Source organism: Dromaius novaehollandiae, chromosome 9, assembly GCF_036370855.1.
Source record: "Dromaius novaehollandiae isolate bDroNov1 chromosome 9, bDroNov1.hap1, whole genome shotgun sequence".
NCBI classification, from domain to species: Eukaryota; Metazoa; Chordata; class Aves; order Casuariiformes; family Dromaiidae; genus Dromaius; species Dromaius novaehollandiae.
Window position 1 is genome coordinate 25,324,285 of NC_088106.1, and position 16,625 is coordinate 25,340,909.

The window sequence follows — 16,625 nt, forward strand, 5'->3', positions numbered from 1 at the left end:
TATTTTCCCGTTTTGGCCTTTGGTTGCCTGACATTAGTAAAGAGCAAGATCAGTTGCATTTTCTGATGTGCATTTCTCAGAACCTGCTCCCTCTGAGGAAGCTGCGGTTGCCTGCGGTGTGGCTGCAATTACTGAGCGCACCTTCCTCTTCGAGAGCTCGTGCTCTTCCCTTGGAACAACAAGTGGCTTCCTTGAGAGGGATGACTTTCCATTACCATGTTCCTTCCTTTCAATAGCATTCCTCTCAAAACTGTGTCCCACCGAGTATTTACCCTGTATCATATTTCTCTCCTCGCTTGTCAGTCATCGGAATCACGTCTGCTATTTTTAGTTTCCGCAAGCTTCTCGTCGGAGGTGTATATTTAGATACTTGCCAAGCTGTGGCCTCTGTTCATCAGGACCTGCTAGATCTAAAATGAAAGATTGCAAATCTGCATGTTTCATAAATGTAGGCAGAAAATGGTTCATGGAGAACTCGACAAATGCATCTGTTAATCAGCTAGATATGTACAAGCAAATCTGGCTTTAGGCTTATTTGAATACTGTTATTGATATGAATGTATGTGCCTATTTTACACTCATTGCATATAATGCAGAAGTGAAAGGAGAATGGCTCGAATCCCAGAGCGAACAGAAAGTGGCAGATTTTGAGGGAAATGATGAATGTGCTGTTTCTCTGTCGGTGTAATTAGATGTCATCCTGGTGGGAATGGACTACTGAAAACTGATAAGCTCAGAAAAGCTGAATGCACTTAACTCTTTTTCCGGAGGAGTGGTTAGGTGCCCCGTTTGGATCGCCTGGCAGCAGCTGGCAAAGCAAAGCAGACAGGATGGTCTCAGAAGCTGAAGAGAGCCCGTGAACAGGGATGGAGCTGAGCCCCTCTCCGCTGAGGTGGCGTATGGCTTTGGAGGGAGCAAGGCATGGCACAGCACCTTGGATTTCCTCACTTGTGTTTGTCATCTTCAGCCCCAGGTTGGTGAGGAAGCAGCGACCGAGTCAAATGCTTATTTTTTGTAATAGGCCTTTCTAAGCAATGTCAGAGATCCCCGCAGCAGCCGAGGGAACTGGGTGCTGCACCGGGCTTTGCCGACAGCTAGTCCGACACTGAAACTTCCCATCCGTGCGCCGCTCAACCCTGGCTGCTTCTTGGAGAGGAACCCGGTGCAGTCGGATGTCCTCCAGGCGGTGGGACCGCTGGTGCGAGCCTCCCCGGCTTCTCAACAGCAGCACCGGTACCCCGACACCCCCTTCTTGGTGAAACCAGCCTCGCTCCCCAGCGTAATTCCCCCGTCCCCAATGCGCTGTGCGGCTTTGGGGCTGCTTTGCCCAAGGCCTTGCTGGTGGGACCTGGCGGGTGGCACCAGCGGACGGGGTGCTTCCCCTGCTTGGTGTTCCTCTGGCTGCTGGACCTGACGTTCATGCTGGGGACCGGTGGCAGCGCCTGCAGAGCGCGGCCCAGGCGTCTCTCCCCCAGCCTCTCGCAGTAGAGCTGCTGTTCAGCCTTTCGGTAATGCGGGTAACAGCACGCCAGCCGTTATCGTGTCCTCAGAGAGCCCTGAAGTTCTGAAGAAAATCCCCCAGGGCTCAGTCGGCATTTTTTCTTCGCTGGGCTAATTTCCAGCCTGCTCTTCCAAGCGGCCTGCATCACCACTTCCTCCTCTCCCACCGCGTGCCCGCCGCCTGCGAGCCGGCAGGGCACTGGCGCGTCTGGAAGAGGCTGCTTGACCCAGGAAGAGGAGTTCCTAGCTTACCCCTGGGCTGGGACGCCGGCAGAGCGCTGGCGCCCGCGGGCCGCGGCCAAGTTATGTGTCTGGCCGGTCAGGACTGCGCGCTGGGGCCGCCACTGCCCCTCGCCGGCGGCACGAAGCATTTTTGGTGCAGTCAGGAGCCCCGTGAGCGCATGGCATGGGCGTGTGTCCCTGCCGGGTCCCCTCACGTGGAGACAGGGACCCGCGGGGCACCCTCGAGTGACCCTCGCCGTGGAGGAAAGGATGCGGCAGGGTCTCCCCAGCCGACATCGCAGCAGCGGGGAGCTCGGCCGAGCCCCGCGTCTGCCTTTGCTCCCTCCTTGCTGGTGCCGCAGCGGCGCGTGGACGCACTCCCCCGGCAAAAAGCCGCTCGGTTCGCTTGTGGCTGTCGGTTTTATGTCTGGTCAGTCGTGGAGGAACACGTGAATGCTCCTTCTCCACACAGCCCAAGCTGGGGAGGAAGGACTTTATTTTCTCTGTCGTGTTTTTTTTAAGTATGCCCATTTGTTGATATGTCATGTTTGAGAAGAGTTTCCAACAAGGGAGAAGAAAAAGAAAAGCCCATCTGCTGCACTGACGTGCCTGTCCCTGCCTCTGTCCAGTGCCGTTTGTGACCCTGCCCTTTCCCGGCTCTCTTGGCTGGAAATAACAGGGGTAGCTGAGGCACGAAGATTAGTCGGGTGACTTGTTGCAAGAAGAGCGTGTGGTTGATGAATTGTTACGGAATATTGTTAAACATCTGGTGAACGTCGTCAGACAGCATTTTTGCATGTTAATATTTTGGTTTTTATCCTCAATGCAAATGAATGGCTGAAAGGCATAATCGTCGTTCCAGGAGAACCAGGCTGTTGAATATCCTTCTTTTCTCCGTGGCAGAAATGGAGGAAGGATAGCGATGCTGCCAGAGCTGCAAAATCTGCAGGGCAGCCTGCGTGCGGTGGGTGGTTGTGTTTGCCCTTGGCGTCCTGCTTCTTCCTAGTGCATATGTTTTTCCTGCATCCGACTGCTGGCATGGCCTGCTTCCCTTCATCATAAGCTTAGTTTAAGGGAAAACTGCTTCCCTGTAAGGGAGCCAGGCAAGAACAGATGGGAATCAGCTGTGAAGGTGGGGGTTTTTTTGTTTTTGTTTTTTTTTTTTTTTATGTTCACGTTTCGACCGCAGGAAGCGGCCGTCCTGTTGGGAAGGACGTATGTTGTGTCAGGAGCAAGGCAATAGCCTGTGGAAGAAGCTTCATGGGTTTTTCCAGTCTGGTGAAGGTTTCTCATCCTGGGTGAAATGTTGTTAAAAGCAAGTCGTTCCTTCCACAGCTTCTCAGCGTCGGAAGCGCCTCCAGCCTGAAGCTCAGATGCCTATTGACTTTATGATTAGTTGCTTTTAAGTTGCGCTTCATTCGCAGTGGCAAAGGCTGCTCCTTGCCTGGTGGCCTTTTAATCTGGTGGGCTGCGGGGAAGAAAGGCGAATGGTAGTGAAGGTTTTTGCAGGTGATTTTTACACAGTATGTGGTGGGATTGTGGTTAATTGTCCCCCTTAGCCTGGCTGACAGGATTTATAACTTCAGCGCCTTAATCTCTGTTCCATCAGAATGGTTGCTGTTGAGTTTTCCTTTCCTCCCTTAGAATTTGAGGAGTTTTCTTCATTTTTTTCTGGCATTTTCTAGCTTCTCCGAGGACAAAGTTCTGCTTAGCTTCCCTCACCTCTTCCCAAAATGCCAAACTTGGGCATTTCTCCCCAAGTCAGGAATGCTTTGTAGAGACCCGAACTCGTCTGCGTTTGCAGCGAGGGGCAGGAGGCTTCGCTGTGTCTTGGGCTGTGCAAAGAGCACAGACCTGCTCTCGCAAACAGCAAAGAAGTACGGGCTTATTAGCCCTTCCCTCCTGTTCTTCAGACCAGGTTTTTGTTTTTAGCAGGCGTATTTTTTTGATTGCCGTGTCCTCCTGGGCCCCCTCCCTGAATCTCCCCATGGAGCTAGCACTTGCAGTTTGCCGAGGAAGCGAGTGGCACGTTATCCGCCTGGGAATCTGGCGTCTTCTGGGTGTAACTCATCTGTGGAGCGTTTAGTGTTTTCTCAGCCCGGCCTCAGCATTAGCAGCGGGAGCTTTCCTTTCCCTTTCACCTCCGGCGCCTGCACTGCTGCTCTGCTGACAGCCATCGGGGGAAATCTGGTTTCATGGAGCGCTTGATGTGGAGCGTGGCTTTCCCACCCCAGCAGCTCTGGTCAGAGAGCCTTTAAACTTCCTTGATGAATGTGATTTTGTGTGAGTGATCTGTCATAGTTGCTGGCCCTCATCTGTGAAGGGAAGGGAAGGAAAGAGAGAAAGTGAACTTAAAGTAGTGGTATTCTTCACCTTTCTCATGCCCTTATTTGCAGGAGGAGCAGCGAAGCATTGGTTAAGCACTGATGCTTTGGTGTAGGGAGCTGGCAGGGGATCGAGGTGCTGCAGGTCTTTCGAAAGCTGGGATGAAGGGGAAAGAAATATAGATTAATTTCTCCCAGAAGGGTGCTGGGACAGAAGCTCTCCCAAAGCTCTTTGGTCTTTGCAGGTGCCAGTCAGCTTTGGTGGCGTTTTGTTTGCAGCGTGATTTATGCCGCGTGTGAGCTGCAGCTCTGCGGGGGGCAAGGGGGGCTTTGGCCGTGTTACTCTGCAGAAACCCCTCTTCCTTTGCTGATGTTGCGGGTGATAGATCTTAGAAATGAGATCTAGAAATGACAGATCTTAGAAATGAGGGGTGGTTGTTTTCTTTTAAATCAGGTCTTCCATCTTTTAACGTTGCCTAGCTGGCCACCAAGGGACCGTCTGTCTAAGCAAGCGCTTCGGCTCCGGCTGCCGAGCGCGCGGTGGCCCTGCAGGCGTGGTGCTGGGCCATCGCCCCTGTCCGCCGGCGTTGCTCAGGGTAGCTTTGAACTTTTCTGCCTGAAAACGGGGGTTTCTCTGAACCTGTTTCTTTCATCTGCTTCTGAAAGGCCTTACATCTTCCTGCTTCACATTTTGGAGAGTTATTTTGGTTGTAAAAATAAGAGCATCTTAGGCAGGGATGACTGGTCCCCAGGAGGTAAGCTGTCCTTTCCAGGCCCCTCTTTTTGGGGGGTGTAATGAGGTGGTCTGACTCCTGCCCATCAGGCAACACTCTGAAACAGGCAGATTTATTTTCCTGTGATGCTGTGACCGTCCTGCATGTTCCTGGAAGGTGTGCAGGAATCTGGAGCTTGAAAATGAAGCTAAGGCAGTCGACATAGCTGTTTGGGTGGACTCGCACAATCATTCACCATGGCTGATATGTCCCTGTCTGAAACCAGTAATTCCCACCTCAAAAATTTCCCCTGAAAAATGCTGCAGCAGTGGCAGCATTTTAACAAAAATCTTGGTCATAAATAGAAGTGCAAAGACATTCACCAGTCAGTTAACTGTTAGTTCTGCGGACCTGGTCCTCCTCCTTGATTTCCTTTTTTTGGTTGATCCCCATCACCCACAAGAAGAAAGCCTGACTTCATTTTGAGCAGTTGATGGGAAGTAAAGTATGCATATACATGTGTATGTACACAGACAAGCATGCGTGCGCGCACATACACACATGTATATATATATATATATGTACACACACACACAGGAGATAGTGGGAGGCGTAAGTGTATAAAAGTGTCCTTGCCAGAGTGAGCTGTCACATGGGAGGTCACTTTGCAGGACCGTGGCCTGCATTCTCCAGCTGCACACCACAGACTCCTGCAGAGGCTTTGAGTAATAAGTTGTAATACATCACCTGTAGTTAGCTGACTAACGCTCTGTCCTTGTCTGGCAGGAGGAGCCGCCTGCGGCGGTGCAGGGCCGGAGGGCATCGCTCAGCGGGGTGTGCTACCTGACCATGGGCCTCCTCGTGCTGCTCCTTGGCTTGGTCTTCGCATCAATGTATGTGTACAGATACTTCTTCGTCGCCCAGGTATGGGAGCGTCTGCAAGGCCTGAACTACTCCAGCCTTTGAAAGAGGAGGTGCTACTTATTGCTTTACATTGTCGTAATTCGGGACGTCTAGGCCCTGCAGTGCTCTGAGAAATGGGGCATGCCTGAAGCGGTAGGCTCAGGCTCACCTCCGTCTGACTGCCAGGAAGGGTCTCACAGAAATTCTCCTCTTCCCCCCCTTGTTTATAACTCCATAAAAATATACTGCCAGTTCTACCTTGTAAGCCCAACCTTACTGCTGTTAGCTCTAAACCAGTTTTAAAGAGTGGCTTCTTGTGGGGGGAGAGGGAGCCCTGGAGAGAACAGAGCAGTACAGGCAAGACACAGCATCTTTTTGCAACCTATTTTTTGTTTTGAGCCCTAGCACAGCAAAACCCTACGCATAACAAAAATAGGTATCGCTATTAATAAAGCAAGTGGAGAATAGATTTAGAAAACTAGGTCAGAGACTACAGAAGTTGGGCCCTCAACCTAGTTAAATTCAGCAGCTCTTCTTCTGAGCAGTCTTTACAAAGCCTAGCCTAGCCCAAGCACTGCGCAGGCAGCATTGTGAATTTAAGTAGCAGTGGGTCAAAACATTAGGAATGAGACAAGGCAGAGCTTCTTTTTAGGCAGGAAACTACTGAGCTTTGTGGCTTGCCGAGTGATTACCCAAGAAACCCCAGAGCATTGCTTTAAGCCCTCGTTCTGCTGCAGAGCAGCTGTTAGTGAATGAGCTCGCCCAGGTTGGCAAGGTGGGCTCGGTCTGACTGCCAGGGTTTCTGTAGCCAGCACTTAGCCACTCAGCAGTACAGTCTTGTTTTATGTGCTGCCTTGCTTTATAAATTTTATTGCTGTGAAATTAATCTGCAATCTTTGTTTTCAGACCTATAAATTCTTTATTACCCAGGCTTATTTATAACTGATCTTTAAACCCTTTAAGAGAAATGTAGAGCTGTTCATCCCCTCCCGCAAACACGCACACACACACACATTTTCGTGTGATGGGCCCTTTTGCTGTGCCTTTAGTGGAGACGCTCATTTATGAAGAGGTGGCAGTGCCCTGATGTTGAGGTTGGGTTGTTGGCTGGGTGGTGGACAGCCCTTGGTGTTGGTTGTGGTCAAGCAAAAGGTGGTGGGCCAGAACGTGGCATGGTGCTGGAAAGCAGCAGCTGGTCCATTTGGGACCTCCTAGTCTCAGCCTCTCTCTGGCTGCCTGTGATACCAAAGCACAGCTTATATCCAATGGCACAGCAAAGCCTACACACGTGGACAGAGGTGCTTTGGGGACCAAGGCTCTAGGGCCTTTCTGTTCCAGGTCTGCAAAGGCTACCTGTGATCCTAGTGGCCAGACTTCATCCCTCGCCCTGTGCTAGCTCTCCGGCCTGCAGCCTGTGCTCCTGGGCTGCTGGTGAGAGCAGCTCCAGTACTATAGTGAGGCAAAGTTGCTGCTGGTTTTGGTGCCTTTGCAACGTACATGCTATAGGTGCGCTTAGAAATGGTGCTTTGCTCATCACGAGCTTATATACCCTGTGTGGAAAAATGCAGTTGCTGGAAATTATCTATGGAGGGATGTGAATAACCCAGATATAACATCTAAGACTGGCAGTTTGCCTTTCTGAATTACCCCTTGTGGAATCCCACAGGGAATTTAATCCATTTGGATCTGGCTAGTGGGAAGGGAGACAGTGCTGCTTGGATAGGAGGCAGAGGTCCTGGACATGCCACAGGGGGGTTTTGCCCCACCTTCATCACAAACATTTTCTAGCTGATAGGATGATCTTGAAACATTCCCAAGTGTCCGTGGCTGAAATGGGTATGTTTAGCTTTCTCCCAGTGTTTGCTGTGGTTGCAAATGGGATGTGGGGACGTACGTGTGCGGCGTCTGCCCTTCGGTCTCATCCCCACAGCTTCCCCGCGAGAGCGTGTTCCACTGCGGCGTCCTCTACGAGGACTCCCTGTACTCGCCGTTCAAAGGGCAGCTGGAGCTGCACGAAGACGTCAAGATTTACCTTGAGGAGAACTACGAGCAAATCAACGTGCCTGTACCCCAGTTTGGAGGGAGCGACCCTGCAGATATCATCCATGACTTCCAGCGAGTAAGAATATCTCTTGCTGCCTCCATGGGGTGTGAAGCGGAGGGTGGAGGAGGAGGGCAAGAGCTGGGGTGTGCTGGCATGATGGTGCTCATGGTGTGGTGCAGTCGCTAGTGTCACGTAGGTCTCCAGTGATCTCGTTATTGAGTGTCCTCCTTCCCAAGGCCTGTTTGAGATTTTCCAACCTGCTTGCCTTGCCTGTTATGCCTTGGTAGCGAGTTCCTCAGACGGATTTGTTGCTTAAAGCAATTTACAGTCTTCCCTGAATTTCTGTTTTGGCTGTTTAACATTTGAGTGTGAGGCCAGTCCCCATCTAAGAGCTTAGAAATGCTCAAGGCCTGGTGCTTCGGCTGCCCATCGTGGAGGCTCTGCTCTCTGAGCAGCTAACGCAGCAGTGGGAGGGGCAGGTAATCACCAGCCTTCAGCCCAGTGCACGTGCTTCCTCGCCTGGCGGAGGCGGGAAGGTGGCAGTGTGCTCGATTGCAGGGAAGTTTTAGTTTTCCTTCGTAATTCCCGGTGCTGAAGGCCCTCTCCCCAGCCTCCCAGAGACAGCGCGGCTTTGATTACGCTCTGTCATCGTTTCTTTGTGTTGGGGCTTTGCCTTCCTTTTACTGGCTGTTGCAATGAAGAGGCCTCCCTAAGTCTCATGTTGGTGCTATTCCTGTCCCCAGGAATACTGGGAGATTTTTCCAGTTCATTTTTGGGTAGTCCGAAGAGCATCTCGGTGAGCTCTGCAAGGCTAAGAGGGCCAGCTGGAGCCAGAGGCCTCGCTGGTGCCAAACAGCTGCCGTCCTCGGAGCTGCGCTGCTTTACCGTAGCTCGGGGGTCTGGCTGCAGGCTGCCGAGCGTGCCGGTCCTGACGTGGGGGCCGCGTTTCTTTTCCCTGCGCGTCGCCCAGCCCCATCCCTGTGCCGCTGCAGCGCGGGGCTCTGCGGCCCCGTCGCCCCCTGTGTCGCTGTCAGTCCTGCAGCCCTGGACATTTCTTTCTCCGCTGCATCTCTTGCTAGAGCTTTTGAGGGGGGCTGAGCGTGGAGGCGAAGGCGGTTGAAGGGCGTTTTTGATGCCAGGAAGGGGGTAGCACTGTTGGTGAGATCTCGGGGGGATCTGAGGCTGCTGTCCTGGGAGGCACCCTGCTTCGTGAAGGATACCTCTTCCCTGGCCTGTTCCTCACCTCGGCCTCCTTTCACACACCTGCGTGGAAATGTTTCATCGAGAAGTGCTTAACTCCTCGATTTCTGTGCCTGGAACGCAGGGCCTGACGGCTTACCATGACATAACGCTGGATAAATGCTATGTCATCGAGCTGAACACCACGATTGTGATGCCTCCGCGCAACCTGTGGGAGCTGCTGGTTAACGTGAAGGTACAGCTGGCATTGTCTTTATTTTGTATGCTTCTCCTGAACTGGCTCCTGGGTGCTGGTTAGAAACGCCTGGGAAGCAGAAACTGCTGTGTCTGTAGAATAAGCCTTGGCCCTGACGGGGCTAAGTCCTCATGTTCAGCAATGGCTTCAGGGTTTTTAGCTGAAATACTAATTTTGCAGGCAACACACTGGTATGAGGGATGAATCTGGCCAGGGTGACATGGAGAAGCAACAGATTCCTTCTTTCTGGTGTTTACTGATAGTAGGAACCAGGCAAAAAATATTTTCTCTCCCTCTCACCCTAGCCACAATTGCAGCTGCAAGTTTGCCGCTTGCAGAGCTCTCAATATCTCGCAAGGCGCGAGGCCTCTCGGTGCTGCTCCCTGCGCTGCACCGAGGGCTGAAACGCACCGCCTGGTCTAACAATGGTTTTGTTCACAGCAGGCCTTAACTAAGTTTAGTCCCGGCATTTACTTTCAGTTCAGAAGCCTGTGCCGGGGTATTGCAGTGACCCAAAACAGCCCTCTCAAAATAGAGCACAGTTTCATCTTAACAGCAGGAACAAAGCCAGATTTGTGGGAGAAGGGTTTGCAGGATTGCAGAAGGCGCATATCTGTCTCAGGTAGGGTCTTCTGCAGGTCCAGCAAAGCACTGAGAGTCAGCGTCTCTTGCTACCGTCCTTGACGGTCTGTTTAAAACAACAAAAAGATCTAACTCATTCTCACGTTCCCTAGATTGCACTTGCTGCAGCGGGCAGTGTGGTGGACTTTGCAGGGTTAGGCTGAGGGGCAAAACGTTGTGCCTCCAAGGGAACTTTGGTAATCCCTCCTTTGAGAGATGCCTGCTCTCCAGTCCTCGTCACGCTCCCGCTTTGTTTGCCAGCAGTCCTCGCGGTTTCATCCTCTGTGACCATCTGGTAGATGGGCTGGGAACCCCTCTGGGGGACAGCGCACGTTTATCTACAGCTCGTTCCCAGCCAGCCACAGCCTCTGACAGTGGCAGGAGGCCGGTCCCTGGGGCAGAAGAAAATGGAAGAGCCTGGATCACACAGGCTGACAGCAGAGTCTCCGAAAAAAGTGTGAAATTGGGAACGCTGGTTGCACTTAGAATAATAAACATAAGATCACAGTTAACAAAAATAATACTGGTCTTTAACAGGGATTAAATTACTAAGGGGATAAAAATATAGTTAAATTGGTCTTATGTGTCTGATTCTTAAAAGAGTGTAGAAAGCTGATGTGGGTTGAAATGGCTCACTGGTTATTTGGATGGGTAGGTGTCCAACCTGTCTACGCAGTTTTTAACGTGCACCTTGGAGACAATATTTTTAAGTGTTTAGCTTGGTCTCGAGCTTGGAAAAAGTTTTCCACCTTGAGGACAGTCAAGCAGTAGAGAAGGCTGCCCGGAGATGATGTGCTGCCTCCGCCCTTGAAGGTTTTCAAGGCCCGACTGGGTTGAGCCCTGAGTAACCTGTTTAAAGCTCTATTTTTCTTGAAACTCTGCAGAGACTGGACGGTGTCGTGCTTGTCACACAGTCCTGCGATGGAAAAGCAAACTGACTGCTTCAGCTCCCAGAGCTATTTAAATCTAAAAGGCTGAAGGGAATGAATAGATTGTGTCCTCTCTCAACCCCTCCCACCATGCCAAGGATACGGCAAATCCTGAACCCCAGCCCTGTGATGAACCTTCTGATGCGACAGCTTGTGCCGATGACCGCGCATCGTGTGCCCTCTCCTGCAGTTTCCCACAGAGAATCAATGTTCAAACTCTTACAGAGCTGCTGTGTTAGCGTAGTACCAACTTCCACTGATAGACTAGTTCTCCAGCACGAGGGGAGAGTTTCATTGATCCGTAGGTTATGCCAGCCCAGCATCATGGTGCGAAGTTAAGCCAGCCTGTTCCCTGGTGCGTCTGTATGGAGGTAATCAGTCCTGCGGTGGAAGGCAGAGATGATGTTTGCAGTTATGCTATTATTGCCTGCTTTTCCTCCCAGTGATATTTATATTGACCTCTTTTTCATAGTCTGTTAATTCTTTTATTTCTTTGAATCTTCTTAAGTGGAAGGGACCATAAATGAGTCTTCACTTTTGTGGGGGTGATTGAGAAGTGCAAAATTCTGCCTTTTCCCCGATTGCTCAGCACTCCCCAGCAGAGCGTCATTGCTCAGTGTGGTGCCCAAAGGACATTTCTAGTCCCCATTCCTGCAAGCCAGGGTAGGAAACTGTTATATTCATGATTGGGCTGAACCAGTCAAGGAATAGGGGGAAATGTGGAAAACTTGTGCCACTGTTGGAGTCTGAGCAGGGTTGGGGGGGGGGTTGTCTTTTGAAGCAAATGTAAAATGCACATTTTTGATGGAGTTTCTGGCATGTTGGTTGAACCCCGATCCCTTTCCAGATGGGTTCATTTTGCTCTCAGCCTAGCCTTCCCTCCTGTGAAACATGGTTTAGTTTATAACGATGGTGATCCTGCAATGACTTTGCCCCCTACATGTGAGTATTCGATTTTTGGATCCAGTGTGTTTTGTGTGCCCCGTCTGGGCGCTCACTGCATTGGGCGGTTACAGCACGGGGACAGGGAAGCAGGTTAGCCAGCCTCGGCAAGGGGAGTTTGAGCCTTCCAGTAATTTAATGAATGGGAGATCACGTCACATCGCTGCAATGACTGCACTTTATTTTGACGGAACGGTGTCATTTCAGAAGGGGACGTACCTGCCTCAGACATACATAATCCAGGAGGAGATGATCGCGACAGAGCACGTCCGGGACATGGAGCAGCTCGGCTCCTTCATCTACCGCCTCTGCAGCGGCAAGGAGACTTACCGGCTGAAGCGGAGGAGTGCGAGGCGACGTAAGAGCCTTGCCATGTTTGGCCATCCGCAACCCACCTCCCCAGTGCACCGCAGTCATTATCTGCTGTTTACAGCCGTGCTGGCCTCTTCATGGCCAGAGAGGAGGTTTCCCTGGGAGTATAAGCCCATGGGAGACCGTTTAAGATGTTTCCCCACTAATCCAGCTGTGCCCACATCTGTGGCAATGCTACTGCAAGCGAGTGCTGGCTATTTTAAGTATTTCTATTGCTGTGTCTATCAGCCTAATAGAAACATTGATAAAAGTGCTTGCAGGAGCCAGCAATTCATTTACACGTGGGCCTCTGGGGCTGAACTAATGGCAGTGCTGTTGGGAACTGCTTGGAAAATTTCCCTGATGGAGACACCCGCCTCAGTGGCAGCTATTCAGAGTAGATTAGATCTGCAAATTGCCTTTAATTAATTGGGTTCCTAGTAATATTGAAAAAGTGGTGAAGAGGGAGCCTTAGACTACCTGATAGCAATTTCATGAAAATCAGCAATATGCATCTTATATACAGATGTCAATGTTGCTGCAAAAACTCTTTAATCTCAGTATTTGTGTGTATTTGTTTTTAGATACTGGGGTGTTTAAAGCCTCATTGGAGATGTTAACCTGTGCTCAGTTTGAAACTCTGGGGAAGCTGCAGGGTGCTGAGAGCCTGTGGGTGCCGGAGTCACCATGGTTGTACTGCCTGGTGGCTTTTCCAGTGGGAGACACAGACTTTTGGGTTTTGCCTCCCTCTGCGCCACCTCCATGCAAGCGCTCAGTGGCAAACATGTGGCATGCAAGCTGTGCGTCCGGCTCGGGGGAATCGCCCTGCCTGCCTTCCTCTCTCGACCTGTTTGCACTTCCCCGGGTATCGAGAAGACGCTGTAGCTGCGAGATGCTGATAGGTGTCGGTAGGGAGTGGAAGGGTTTCTGCCTGCCAGCTGTGTGTGCCACCTCGCCCTGCCTCTGGCCGGCCTGCTGCGCTACGCGTAGCTCTGGGGCGCATATGGTGTTAGCTGCTCCCGTGCATCAGACCCCCTGGGTGGTGGATGGACGTCCCCTGCCACGTGCAGCCGTGCCGGCTGGAGTTGCTGCCCTCTCCCATCCGCTCATCTGAATGTCCTGTAGACCCTTCGTCAAAACAGGATGGATCGGTACACTGAGTGGAAGGCTTCAGTTAGCTGCACTCGTCGTTTTTGACTAAAACTGACTGAAGAACCTGAGTGGCTCTGGCTGCAAATCCGAGGGTGCTTTGGTGGTAACAAGGGGCGCAGGGGACGATGCGGTTTCTTGCCTCCACAAGTGCAACGCTGAGGTGCTGTCAATTGACATCAGCCGTTTCCATGTGGCTCCATTAGCTCATGGTGGTTCTCACTGCAGGCCGGTGGCCTCTGGAAGAACAGCCATGTTATCTAGGAGACTAGAGTTTGCTGCTTTCTATAGGGGCTGTGTTGTTTCTGCATCTCGGTGTTCAGTGGTTGCGTCTCCTCTGCTTTCCTTCCTCCACTTCATGCAGCTCTTGTAAATTAGTACTTGTTGAATTTCCCCCCCCACACACTCTCTTTTTTTAATCTCTTCTAGGTATAAGTCGACGTGAGGCTGGAAGCTGTCATCGCATTCGTCACTTTGAAAACACTTTTGTGGTTGAAACTGTTATCTGCAAGAAGTCGTGAAGCCCCTGTCCAGCTGTACTTTTCCTTGGCTTTGCTTGCACACACACGCACACAAATGCTCTCAGCCCTCTCGTTAGACACAATAACCCCTATTACTCTTTTTTTTTTTTTTACTCCCTCTCCTGCTTGTGCAGCTCTAACTTCTTGGGTCCGCTGTGGCCTTGCAGTGGATTCTCTTCTCTCTGTACTACCTACTTGAGATGTTTTGCTGGGCTTAAATTTATGCAGTGATCAAAGATGACCTGTGAGTAGAAGCAACCTCCTCAGCACCGCAGGGGTAGCAGGGGAGGCCGAGGGACAGGAGCACTGGAAATGGCTGCTCTTTTCCTGGCTGGCGTAATGCTTTGACGCTGCCGTGGCGCAGAGACGCGAGGTGCACCACAGAAGGAGGGCTACCGTTTCGATGCTGCTGTAATGACTAGAAACATGTAATCAGATGTGCTGAGGAAACATGTAGTTGTGAGGCTACAATCAGTGTGATTTGGAAAGCTCAGCAGATGAGAGGGTTTCTGCCCAAACCACGTAATGGTGGTCCTAGCCTGCAGTGTGCTCTCTCCCCAAAGACCAGGTCCCCACCGTGGGAAGCAGCCTCTGCCTGCTCTTTCCGTGACCGTCTCCTGGACTCCTCCCTTGCCGCCGGGTGGTCTCCCCCTGTGCGTGGGTCACCCACCGACTGTGGTGGGCCCCTCTTGAGCTCCGCACCTGGCTGGTGTCAGGGGAGGCAGGAGGCCAGGGCACAGGGCGAGGAGATGGAGCGGGAATGACACGAATGAACGTCCTTGCACCCTGGCCATGAAGCAGAGGACGAGGTGCAAGTCCTTCTCCATGTCCTCGCTGTGAAGGGACCCAAATCCTGGCTGACTGGGGTGGCGTTACCTGGAGAATACGATTCCTCAGCCTTTCTTCTAACACACATCGCATCTGTGGGTCCCCGGCAGATCTGCCGTCACTTGCCCAACCACACAGGTGAATCTCTGAGGGATGAGAGTTGCCAAAACTCCACCGATGTCCCTTGTCTCAGCCGGTGGAGCAGCAGTTCCCTCTAGCCGGGGTGTGTGCTGGCCACCTCCAGTTCCAGGGAAGGTCAGAGGAGGGAGGACCAGCTACGTTCACACAGGTCTTTCTTCCTGGGCTGTCGAGATCCCACGTGCAGGTAGATGGGCACGATACGTACGTACGAAGCTGTGTCAGCAGCAGCGCTGGTAGTTAGCGGCATGTGCAGAAGCAGATTTTTTTGTTTGTTTTTAGAGAGAGAGAAGTAGTGTATTCTTGTGTAACCCCTCTGTTGAAAGCTGTTTTGATGGTAATTACTGTAGCCATGTTCGCACTGTCTGCAGGCACTGTTGTAGTGCAGATATGTGTATAAGGCCAGGATTCAGCAGATCAATACACTGCAGAGAAATTGTGTGAACAAAACTGCATTTCTATTGATCATCAGAGGGAGAAACTGTAGAGCAATTATATATTCTTCCCTCTGTTCCATAAATGTAGTTAAAATTAATTAGGCTCTTGAAATGCAGGCATTTTTTTGGCTTGAAAGAACAGGGTGAATTTCAAATTGGCACGTTCTTGTTAATTGGTTTCCAGCAAATCTGGACTTGTTCACCATCTGTTGAAATGAGTTTATTGTTTCAGAAAGAGAAAGGAAAAGGAAACGCAAGTACAATCATTAACTCAGCAGAACCAAAAAAGTGAATATACTTTAGTATAAAATTTTTAAGTAATAACGATGTGAGCTAAGATATGAAAAACAGAACGGGATCTCAAAATGATCATCTAATACAACAGGATTACATCCTTAGAGGCTGAGAATTGATTTTTGTATAATGTATAGTCAACCATAAACTTTAAATTTAAACAGAGAGAGGAGGCGGCTTTGGTCTTGTTCTGCCTTAAGCTTAATGTAAAATGAAGAATCACAAGTGCTTCATTCAGGTTGGTAAGGAAAATTTCTCGCTGCCAGAGGGGCATTTGCTTTTCTATAGTACCGTTGTGCTTTTCCAGATATAACTTGCTCTTAGCTCTAACCTTCCGTTGCAAAGTGGGTGGCAACAAGTGAGATGGAGGCTTGGTTCTTGTAGTGGAAGTACAGGAAACTGGTAAATTTAAGCCCTGCATTTGTTTTGTTTCTGGGAGGGGAAGCCTGCGCCCGGGCGAGCACACGGACCGTCTCCCCTTCCTTCCAGCTCTGCATGAATTTGCTGGCATTGAGTACGCTAGCTGTGCAATCCCCAGCGGTCAGGGTGGGCCGTAGCTCTGCGCGAGGAGCTAACGTTTCACGGGACGAGGACGCGACTGTCTAGAAAGAGAACGTACAAATGCTCTGTGTATTTTGTCTGGTAGGTCTCTTACCTCTTAGGAAACATCGATGGGATAAATAAAATCTTTTACCTCTGTTGTGCGGAGTGTGTGCTCATTCGGGGTGGAAAGTGAGGGTGCTCCGGGTGGCAGCGGGACGGCCACGGAGGAGGCAGGGGAGCCATGACCGGTGCACCCCGAGGTCTGCTTTTCTGGTGTCCCTGCGCTTCCTCGGGAGACCCAGGAGCGGGAAGTCGCTGAGAAACTGAGGTTTGTGAAGGGGCATGTTATCCCTGCTCCTAGGGCTGGCTAGCTGTCCGGGGCTTGCAAGCCCCTTCAGAGGACTTCCCTCCTCTGACCGCTGCGTTCAGGGACGTGGCCGATTTAAGGATGTTCCCAGGGCTCTTTCCTGCACTTTCTCTCCCCTTCCTTCATCGTTCTGGTAATGTCAAGAATATTCTTCCTAAACTGGAGGTATTTTCTAAAATTGGATTCTAGTTGATTAGCGAGGAGGCTAACCTGAGAAATTTAGGTTGTTATAGTCATTTTTATTCCACTTTATGTAGGTTCTACCACTGGATTTACCTCTTCAGCATCCTCATGCTTTTTCCATTATTCGGTTCTGCAGAAGAGATCTGCATCTTACGGTAGCTGCATTTGCCAAAGCCGGTTC

At 51.0% G+C, this 16,625-nt stretch overlaps 1 protein-coding gene across 3 annotated transcripts in view; it reads left to right on the plus strand.

Annotated features, from left to right (window-relative positions):
- The window catches only part of ITM2C (integral membrane protein 2C), a 30,269-nt gene extending 14,218 nt beyond the window's left edge, over positions 1-16,051 (plus strand). For all 3 annotated transcript variants that reach the window (XM_064516956.1, XM_064516955.1, XM_064516957.1), the window contains exons 2-6: positions 5,546-5,683; positions 7,593-7,781; positions 9,031-9,141; positions 11,841-11,991; positions 13,563-16,051. In XM_064516956.1, the coding sequence (XP_064373026.1) occupies positions 5,609-5,683; positions 7,593-7,781; positions 9,031-9,141; positions 11,841-11,991; positions 13,563-13,654 (618 nt within the window). In that variant the 5' untranslated portion in view covers positions 5,546-5,608 and the 3' untranslated portion in view covers positions 13,655-16,051. The remainder of the gene's footprint in view (positions 1-5,545; positions 5,684-7,592; positions 7,782-9,030; positions 9,142-11,840; positions 11,992-13,562) is intronic.
- The last annotated feature ends 574 nt before the right edge of the window (positions 16,052-16,625 follow it).